The sequence below is a fragment of the Lactuca sativa genome, chromosome 4 (genome assembly GCF_002870075.4).
Source record: "Lactuca sativa cultivar Salinas chromosome 4, Lsat_Salinas_v11, whole genome shotgun sequence".
NCBI classification, from domain to species: domain Eukaryota; kingdom Viridiplantae; phylum Streptophyta; class Magnoliopsida; order Asterales; family Asteraceae; genus Lactuca; species Lactuca sativa.
In genome coordinates this window covers 208,923,250-208,934,670 of record NC_056626.2, presented here as the reverse complement: position 1 = coordinate 208,934,670, position 11,421 = coordinate 208,923,250, and the positions used below count along the sequence as shown (strand labels likewise).

The 11,421-nt window shown below is 31.9% G+C and overlaps 1 protein-coding gene across 1 annotated transcript; it reads right to left on the bottom strand.

Moving 5' to 3' along the window:
* Window positions 1–4,253: 4,253 nt before the first annotated feature.
* On the bottom strand, window positions 4,254–5,969 carry LOC111902464 (cytosolic sulfotransferase 12). The gene has a single exon (XM_023898286.2). It carries the CDS (start codon window positions 5,888–5,890, stop codon window positions 4,793–4,795), a length of 1,098 nt encoding a protein of 365 aa, XP_023754054.1. The 5' UTR covers window positions 5,891–5,969; the 3' UTR covers window positions 4,254–4,792.
* Between the last annotated feature and the right edge of the window lie 5,452 nt (window positions 5,970–11,421).

Genomic DNA, 11,421 nt, shown 5'->3' with positions numbered 1-11,421 from the left:
TACAGGGCCCAGTCAGAACTAAATTGATGTGTTCGATTAAGTTCTTTGTCAAACAAATCGGAAATCGGGAAACAAACTGCTGGACAATAAGTAAGACATTGTTCCATGTATTTGTCCGACTGATATCATGAGAGCAGAGGATTGTGTGATCACTTATCTAAAATGGCACTTCATAGTTCAACAGAGTTTCGAGAGCTACGATTGATGGTTAGTTCCTGAAGCTATATAGGCAAATATAGTTATCAGACTTATCCAAGTGGGAGACTGTTGGATAAGGTGTCTATGTCCATAACTTATTTGATATATACTTGACCCGACCCAACATGGTCCATTTGGGTTGCACTTCACGTGAACTATTTATATGGATAATATTATGAGAAGAGTATATTTGCGGTCTATTAATATATTATAAGTTATAATATATTAATATAAAATTGTATTATTTAATTAGTATTGATCATAAATTAATTATGAATTAATTTAGTGGTCAAAAGGTGACTAATTAAATAGTGAGCTATTATATTTATATGGTGTGGGCTAACACTCATTAGAAAATGGACTAAGCTTAAATAGGAGTCCATGGATGATCCATGGAGATTTTAACCCATGTATCCTTGGAATAGGAAAAGACATGGGTTATTAGGGTTTGCATGGTTCATAACCCTAATCATACACACTATATAAAGAGGCTTATGGTGCTTGAAAAGACACTATGTGTGTGTGCATAAGGGCGGCAGTCTTCTAGAGTGGTTTTATACTTTCTCATAAGTTTTCCAAGTTTGTAGTGATTTGTGATTTCCACTTGAGGCATTCACATTATTGGTCCTTGGCTCTTAAACTCCTAAGGAATCAACTCACTAACAAAGGTATGTAATTCATCTAGTATATTTTATTTTTAAAAGTACCCCATGTATGCTAGCTAGGTTATGGACCTTGGAAAATTATTTTGCATGTATTTTAGACAAACATGTATTTTAGAGGATTGTATGATCACTAGGCCCCACCTGGCATCAAGCCTTGTCCGACATACATACAATACATACACACATGCAAGTTCACACATACAACTAGCATATAAATAACCATAATTCATGGGATGACATTGGTGCCTTCAACCTGCTAAACGCTAGGATGAGACTCACCTCCATCTACCGAAGAATCATATAAATGTTCGGGTTGCCGAGCAGAGAATCCCCGTGCTAACTAACTAACAGAATCCCGATTAATCGTTTGGCCATAAACCATATATGGGAGTCAAATTCATCAGTCCCAATACCAGGGTAAAATACCATTTTACCCTCCCTTCACTTTTCCTAATAACCGAGGACCAAGCCCAATGACACAAAAGCCCAAAGTGGCCCGATTCCTAGAGGACAACCTAAGCTCCATATGGGCCCAAATACAAGAAGGTCCACAACCTAACAATGGCTTAAGGTCAGAAAACTAGTGGCCCAATAAGGCCCAAAACCCAACATCGCGTCTCACGTCGTGACTAATCCTTGGTAACGTTGTTAGAGTCACCTGTTCTAAGTCCAAAGACTCGCTCCTGACTCAGACAACTCAGTAAGGGATGGGTTTTGCCTACTCATGTCGTGAGACCTCATGTCTCACGTCGTGAGAATGGTCTCAAGCCAAAACCATGTTTGAACGTTCTTAATCCATTCAGGCCTCGATTCCAACTCTTACAGAAGCATAAGGGGGCTCTAATGGTCCATAAAAATGCTTTCTTTATGGACATGCATGCACCATGCATGTTCCTCCATCATTTTAGGTCAAAAATAGGAATATGGGCTCAAATTCACATACAAGCCTCTAATACTACACCAACTTCTAGATCTGAATGATATAAGACTTAGAAGACCATTTAAATCCATAAAGTTGCTAACTTTATCGATGTCCTTCACTCCAACAAGCTACAACTTAAAGAAATGGGACCAAAACCCTAGATCGAGCCATGAAATGAGATAAAATTTGAGTCTTAGCACTTACAAACAGCCCAACTAGGAAATAGCTGATGATCAAGATGTTTCCTTGAAACTTCCACCACAATGATACTTATTGGTCTTATTTTCTTCTACCTTAAGCAAGAAAAACACCAAGAATAACCAAAGATCTCCAAGAAGGTTGAATTTAGGGTTTCCAGGAGGCTTAGAGGGTGAAAGAGGCTGAGGATGTGCAACCCTAGCCTCTCATTCCTTTAAATACCCGAAATATTAGGGTTTTGAGTCATAGGTCATCCTCGCGTCGCGAGTAGGGGTGTACGCAGTGCGGTTTAGAGCCAAAACCGCAAACCACATCGCATATGCGGTTTGAGTTATTTAGAAACCGCAAACCGCACCGCGAACTTCAAAACCGCATTATGTGGTCCGGTTTGGTGCGGGCGGTTTATGCGGTTTAACTAATTAGTTACTTTAAATTTAATGATAATAGTATCATTGTCATCACTAACGGCTCACTAAGTGGTCATTAAGAAATTTGGTGGTCAAATAATTGTGGTAATTAACTACTTATGAATATACATAAATTAAGAAAACATAGTGACCATAAAATAATGGACACTGAATCTTAGTTGAAAATGAAATTGAGACAAAAAAATATGGTAACTGCGTTCAATTTTGAATTAATTAAGATTATATTTTAAAAACTTAATATAATGTAACTAATTTAGGACATGTCAAAATATTTTCGAATATATCTACCCAAATGAATAAAGATCTTTTTGTCACATGACATATTCTTATTCATTTTGCCACATTTTAATTTTATGGTTATTTTAAATTAATTTTTATTCCACATGTTATTTTATCGTTTTTCTATTTTATTAAATTCCACATATTATTTAAATCTAATAATAAATACATATCAATTTCATTAATAAACTTTCTTTCTAATTTTAGTATTACTAAATTAAAGTTTCATTATTTTCTTTTATTTATTTATCTAAATTATTTGTTTAAATTGAAAAAAGAAAAACAAACACTTTAATTTTTATAATTCAATATTTTTGTTACTTTTCTTATAAATTCAAACTTTTCAAATATTTTGAATTTTATATTTAAATTTCTTTTAAATAAACTCATGTAATATATGAGTTTTACACCTAGTGTGTGTATATATATATATATATATATATATATATATATATATATATATATATATATATAGATTCGGTAAGAAATTTTTTTGTAGGAAGGTAAAAAGTTTTTTTCTACATACTTTTCTGATGAACAAAAGAAATGAATCACTAGATGAATAAAAAATAACATGATTCACAAAAAAAAAATCTCAGAAAAACACACCGATGATTCATTTGCACAATGATTTCGTTGTTATTCACTAAAATTGTAATAAAAGTGAATTTTTTTCTTAATTTACATAAAAATGAATCATGAAGATGTTTTGTTGGGAATTTTTTCTTGTGAATCATCTTACATTTGAATCATCTAATGATTGATTTGCTATGTTCGCTAAAAAAATATGTAGAAAAAAAAATTCTTATCTTTCTACTAAAATTTTCCTTCTTATTTGATCTTGACTATATATACATATATATATATATATATATATATATATATATATATATATATATATATATATATAATTGATTTTATTAATGCGGTGCGGTTTAAACCGTAATTTTGTAATCGTAAACCGCTAATTGTACCGCATAATGCAGTTCAACAAAAATACAAACCGCACTGCGAGTGTTTTAAACCGCGTTATGCGGTGCGGTTTGGTGCTGTGCGAGCGGTTTATGTCGTTTATTGTACACCCCTAGTCACGAGAACTCATGCCTCACGTCGTAAGACCTCATCAAGATGCGGTCAACGAGTCAACAATTACTCAAGACGTGACCATGAAGTCTCATGTTGTGATCCCTCCAAGAACTATAAATTTAAGAAGTTAAATATCTCATGGGTCTGGATGTTACAATTACGACATATTATTAACAGTATAATGACATCAATAACATACTTGTCTACGTTCTTTTAGAGCATTCACAATGATAAATTCAATGAGATGGTTGAATGATGTGGCAAATCCAGTTGTCATTCAATAGATAAAACTCTATTATAATAAAATGTCACCTTGACATTTAATGAATTTGATGTTCAATTACCATTGAACTCTTCAATGAGAAAGATGAAAGTTTTTTAATCTTAATTACATGCTATAAATTAGTTTTTGTAACTTTCTTTTGAACTTTATAAAGTTCAATACATTGTAGCAAAAATATTGATAAGAGTTGTATCTAATGTAGAAAATGATGTGTTTATTGAACTTTACAGAGTTCATTATATTGTGGATGCCTTAGTACAACAATAAATATATAAAATAAGAAAAAAAGAGACCAGTGATAACTTACCAATATAGAGTATGAAACAACAATAATGAAACAACAAACCATGTATAGGATCAAACTACACCAACAAAACAGAGACAACAGTACATGCCCAGTAGCAAATTGCGTGAGAACCAAGAAGAGCCAAATCACTGAATCCGAAGATACCATTCGGAAATATAGGTACAAAGGGGCAGAAGCATCGAACACCAAATGGCAATGAACTTTGCATCACATTCCAACAACATCCGTAATGATGAAAGTACCTATGCATTTGATAGAAAGATAGCCACCAAAACACTCAACGATACTCATAGGTAAGTCGTCAGCAACAGCCGCAGATGATAACAAGAGAGACAACCACCAAAGCAGAAGCGTAACATAATTCCAGCTTCCATGATCCATCCAAAGTGAACCATAGCTAGAGCATGTGGTGATAGCAGCCATCAATTAGAGACCAAGACCCAGTGTCAACCCCGAACCCTTAAACTTGGTTTCAGTGATTGAATCAATGCGCTCTCTCATCTCCTCTGTTAAGTAATTTTTCCAATCTCCCACCGTCCCTTTCCTGAAATAATCCCGATTCTCCACCACCACCTGCGCAAACTTCTGAGCACCGCCACCCTCCTTATTCACCTCAAGATTACTCATATTCTCATAGCTACACAGCTTCACAATCCGTTCCACCACTCCGCCCTTCTCCTCCTCCGCCGTGAAGGGCATTCCCATGAACGCAGCCAACTTCTTGAGCTCCACTGACGGTTCCCTCTGGATATCCTCATACTTTAAGAACAGGACCTTCTCAGGTGATTCCTGGCTTGCTTTCCAGTACTCCAACACATGGTCCCAAAAAGGACCGAACTCGGAGACCCCATTGCAGAAAAGCTCGTAAGCTTCATTAAACGAGATCGGTGTAAGTTCCTTCGACCTGATTTTGCTCATGAAGTGCCATTTTGAAATTAGTACGTCTTTGGGATCTCTACACACGTACACAAACTTGGACGACGACAATGGTGATGTCATTGAGATCGGTAACAAGCTGTGAGCAAAGTGTGTGGCGAACAGTCGAGGAGAAGGGAGATGCTCGAAATTAGATACCGGATATTCCAGAAGAATTTGAGAGTCAAGGGAGGGGAAAGTATCGTGGGATCCTGTGTGGTTAATAGGGTGGTCGTAAAACTTGTAAAGGTGGCGGTTGGCGGTGGCGAACATGAGGGCTCTAAGCCAGGTGGTTCCACACCTCATGAAAGCTGCGAGGAATATGTCACTAGATCGGGGATGGAAGTACTCGTGGATCATTAATAAGCTTTTGAGAGCTGTTGGGCCCAACCAGAAACCTTTGTATAGGAAGACGTTTGTGGTTCTCCAGCCTTTGTCTTTCGGGAGAGTTGCAAGAAGGTCGTTGAGCTTTTCATGTAGCAGGTTATAGGCTGCTTCTTCTTCTGTTTGGATTTGGTCTTCGTCAATAGAGTTGTGGTGGTGGCGTGCATTTCGATTAAGATCTTGGTATATCGCCATGGACTGGATTTTTGAGAAATTTCTCGACATGACTGGATTTTTTTTGAGAGTGGAGAGAGTTCTCAAGTAGATTCGTAGAGTGGTTCACGATAAACATGAAATATATAAGGAGTTTCTTTTATAGTAGTATAGAGATAGATAAAGGGAGTGATAATTCCACTTATAATTTTTCTCCGTCTCACTTAATAAAAATACTTTTTACTTACAATTTTTCCCTTTTATGCCCTTTTGAAAACATAACCCTCATCGACCTTGATTTTAATTTTGCACTGTTTCTAATTTTTAATTTTATACATTTTATTTGAAAATGATTTACCATCGTGATTCTAATTTGTTTTATATTTACTTTCATTTTCATTTGTTGTTTTAGTTTAATTTTAATTTTATTATATATTATTAAAATAAAGTATATATAAATAATATTGGAATATATAAATAAAAGTTTAATTGTTTTAGTTATCATCATACAACGAATGAGAAGGCAAACGGGCAACAAGTTGCGCCGCTAAGCCGTTTTATATGGTACAACCAATTCTTTTGAAGACTAGATCCATAGATCTAGGGGATATAACATGACTATACATGATCCATTGTAGTCTATTAAGAAACTCCACCACATCCGGCGCAAAGAAACCAAATGTATCAAATGCAAATGGTATCAACGCGTGTTGATTTTCATGTACGGTTTCTCATATTTGATGACCTTATATGTAGCAGCTTTTAAAGCAAAAACTATTAAAAAAAATTATATTCATGTGATGTGATACCAACATCATACAGAATCGGCTAAATGTTTTTATTTGATTTATTAAGTGTCATATCGTAAGCTAAAAATGTTTTTTCTTTTTATTATTATTAAGAGCATCTCCAATGGTTAACCTATCATATCAGTTAATATTTTTGTCACATTATTAATCTAATACTTTTGACCTCTAATTAAATGAGCTCTCAAATGGTTAAGCTTTTTCCATAGCTTTTTTTATAAATTTAACTTTGATCCTTATTTATCTAAAATGTTCATACAACCTTCTCATTTAATTAATAGTATTTAAACAAATTATAATTGAATAAGAAATATTTTAAATTAAGATTATCACTAAAAATTAGTATATAAACATTTAATAAATAAAAAACTATGATAGAAATAATTAAATAGTGAAATAAATGAAAAACATTTAAAACTACGATATAATTAAGAGGGTAAAAATAAAATATGTTAAAAGTAGAAGGGGTTATATGCTTAAAGCTTTATACTATATTGACCACTCAATATATATTGAACACTGTTGTAAGAATCCGGACTAGGTCTTGATTAATATCCGATTAATCCTTAGGCGTTACTCGACCGATTAGAGGGCGCCTAACGATTAATCATTGCATACATAATCAGTGAAACATTATAAAACGATGAAATTTTAACATTTTGAAGAAATTTTATTTCAGTGGAAATAATATGAGACATGATTACTATTTTATTAATCATATTAACCTATTTTGTTATCATGTTAGTGGTATTTACAAACTATGATATGATATTAGTCATATTTAATTTTTTAAAATTCAACAAATTAGCAATTAATGGTCCCCGATTAATCCTCTGATAAATCTCCGTCTAGCCGATTAATCATTCGACCCCAGTTCACCGATTTGCTAACGTCAAACATTTTTTACAACCATAATATTAAGTGGTCAATATAAATACACAAAAAGCAAACTCCAATGGTGTTAAATGAAAATAAGTGATGAATCAATAAAAAAAAAAGCTCTAAAACAAGTCCCCATTGGAGATACTCTAATGGTATAATCTAAGCAACTATGATATTGACAAATAAAATAGCGTTCATAGTAGGGGTGTTGATCAGGTAATTCTTTCGGGTTTCGGGTAATTGGGGTCGGGTAATTCGGGTTTTTCATGTTAGAAAAAATATCTCTTACCCTACCCAAACTAAATTCAGGTAATTCGGGTATCGGGTCGGGTTTGGGTAATTCGGATATTATCCGAAATATATAATTTTTTTTTTGAATTTCACCTTAAAATAAATAAACCGTGCTTTATTAGTCTTGTTTTTATAAACAAATGAGACATAAACGAAGTTACTCAAGCTTTGAACATTGACATTTTTTAGTCAATAATATCTGAGATATCAAGTAATTTTTTAACAACTTGATCTAATCTAATAAGATCTTAAAAAAACAAATACTTAAAGATCTTAATTTAAAAGATTAAAATGTTTAAGATAATTGTAGCCATAAGTTTTGCCATGTTCTCAAGTTTTGTCAAGATAATGTTTTCGTTAGTTGCAATAAAAACTATAATCTAGAAAACAGTTAAGTTTTAAAGAACATGATAATATATAAACAATTACTTTTAATATTGTTAGTGTCATATTATCATAATAAATAGATTATGTTTTTTACAATAATGATAGTTAGTTTAAACGTGATCAAATACCTGCTATATAGTACAAGCTATAAAAAAAAAAAAAAAAATTTAAATAATTCGGGTAATTCGGGTATACCCGAAACCCAAAAAATGTACCCTTTACCCAACCCGAAAAAAAATCGGGTTACCCGATTACCCGAAAAAAATTACTCGATATCTGATTTACCTGATACCCGAAAAAATCGGGTAGGTAATTTGGATATCGGGTATTTTCGATAGGGCTAGTTCATAGACCACGATTTAAAATAATAGTTCTTACGATACATTATTTTGATCATTTTTCTTTTATACATTGTTCTGAATATTTTGTTGGCCAACATCGTGCCTTATTAGGGTGAATGTGTCATTACCGTCAGTATCACATCACGAGCACTGTTATTTCAAATTGCGAGTCCTTAACTGCTATTTTATTTGTGCTTGTGTATTTCCAACCACAAACTGGTCACTTTGGACTCTAACAAGAATGACCATCATAACTATTTAGATTACACCACATTAATAAAAAAACGATATAGCACTTAATAAGTCCAATAAAGATATTAAACGGTTTCCAATATTGTTGGTGTCATATGTATATGATTTTTTATCTAAATTTTCTTCAAATATTAAATATAATTCTTATTAATATATACTTTATTTTAATAGCATATAATAAAGTCAGAATTAAACTAAAACAAAAAACAAATATGAAAATGAAAATAAAACCAATTAAGATTTAAGACCACGTAACCACGTTGTTTCCCAATAAAATGTTTAAAATCCAAGATTAGAAAAGTGGCAAATATAATGGCCGTTGGTTACTGTTTGCAAAAGGTCACAAAATAAAAACTCTATTTCTATTGAGTGGATGGATAAAAATTTCAAGTGGAATCATGAGTTCCCATGGATAAATGTCAACCGTTTATTAACTGACTCGTCCTGCAAAACATTTGCATATGTACGGCATGTAATATATATTTAATATTTAATTTAATTTATAATAGGATTATAATTAATTATATAAAAGAGTTCTTTTATATTTGTAAAAACAAATACCAAATGGCTTCAAATCTAGCAATGACTTTTCTTCTTGAAGTCAATGGTTCAAATCACCTTTAGACATATGTGATATTAGATATAGTTTAGTATGAATATGATAGATTTCCCTTCCAAAAAAAATCAAAAAATTTAAAACCAACTTTATAAATAAGAAACTCAAAAAAAAAAAAAAGAAACTAAAAAATCATTAATGAAAACAAATTTATAAAATATTCAAATGTGTAAAATAAGAAAACTATGTTCTAAAATATATATATATATATATATATATATATATATATATATATATATATATATATATATATATATATATATATATATATATATATATATATATATATATATATATATATATATATAACGAATTTGTTAGAATTAAGTTAGGAAAGTTGGGATTAAAAGGTTTAATGGTGCTAAGTTCCTAACAATTATTTTAAAAAAGAAAACGATAAAAAATTTATATAAAAATCAAATATTAAAAAAAAGTTTAGAAACAATGATAAAAATTAAAATGTGAAATCGTAAAAAACAGAAAAAAAAATAAAACAATTTTTCTGAAAAAAATAATGTATAATAAAATTTAAACCAAATTGGTAAAAAAAAATTAAAACTTAAGATAAAATTTAGATAAAAAAAACTTTAGTAAACTGATAAAGAAAATATGAACCATTTTTGTAACAAGTTTATCATTTTGCTAAAATTATATAAAAATAAATAAATAAATCACATTAGATGGTTGGATGCAGTTTATCCCAGACCTAAGGATTAAAACATGATTATACATGGTACGTTTTTTAATCTACAACTACATAAAACACCAAATTTAATAATATAAATACAATAACTAATAAGATACATATATGTCATTATTATATTTTTTATTTAAATAACTATATCTGTTGTGCATATGTTATATGGTGTAGTAAGTATAACAGACAAATCTATTGAAATATGAGGATATTAAAAGAATATGTGATAGTTGCTTTCATTCTCTATTTAATGATTTTACTTGGTGGGGAAGGTTAGGAATTCGGAGGACATTAATGGACAACAACAGTTGTACAGTGAGTGTATTTGCATGATTATTGATAAAGAGGAGGTGATTGGAGTATTAATGAGGATGTGCGAGAGATAAAGTTGTTGGCTCGAATAAAATTTCGATCAAGGTGTGGTTGGGCGTAGGGATGAGAGAGTGTAGTGTTGGCAAAACACTTTAACATTATCCTAAAGTCAAGATGTCTGAAGAGTTGATATCAAGTATTGTGATACCAATTCATAAGAACAAAGGAAAAAGGTACTTAACTACTTAGTCATACAATGAAGCTTTGAGATGGAGTGTTGACGGCTAGGAAAAGACAAGATACATTAGTATCTAAAAACCACTTTGGCTTCATGCCTAGGTGATTAACGACCAAGACATTCCACCAAGTTACACATCATATGTAGAAGTTTAGAGAAAGAAAGATGGACTTCCACATGGTTTTCATTGACCTTGAAAATGAGTATGATAGTGCCGGCATTGTATTTAGAGATACAAACTATATTTCCCTATCAAGGGTGTTATCTTAGAAAGATACAAGGATGTGTATTTTTGGTCTACGATAAGCATTCACATTGTATTTAGAGATACAAACTCTTTCCCTATCAAATTTAAGCTTCATCAGTGTTCGACACTTAGCCCTTACATCTTTTCCCTGATTATAAAATAGGTATTTTGTGAGATACAAGGAGATGTACAATGGTGCATGCTTTTTGCTGACAATATTGTTTTGGTTACGGACACTAGGATTGGGTTGAATGCAAAGTTTGATACCTGGAAGTCCTTTTTAGAAGCAAAAAGGTATTAGGTTCTACACATATAAGACGGATTATCTATGATGATATTTTAGCGGGGAGTAGAATAACGCAAGGGTTGAAGGTGTATCGTTGACCAAGTCCTACGACCAAAGAAAACTTCAAGTACATGGAATCTATATTTCATTAGGATAAGGGTGTTGATGATAATGTTACACACCATATAAAGGTAGGGTGGGTAAAGTGGAGATCAGTGCAAGTGTTTTGTGTGACAAGAAGGTCCTAT

Bases quoted from the DNA above. Each gene is read 5' to 3' on its own strand.
- LOC111902464 (XM_023898286.2), bottom strand. From the start codon at position 5,890: ATGTCGAGAAATTTCTCAAAAATCCAGTCCATGGCGATATACCAAGAT.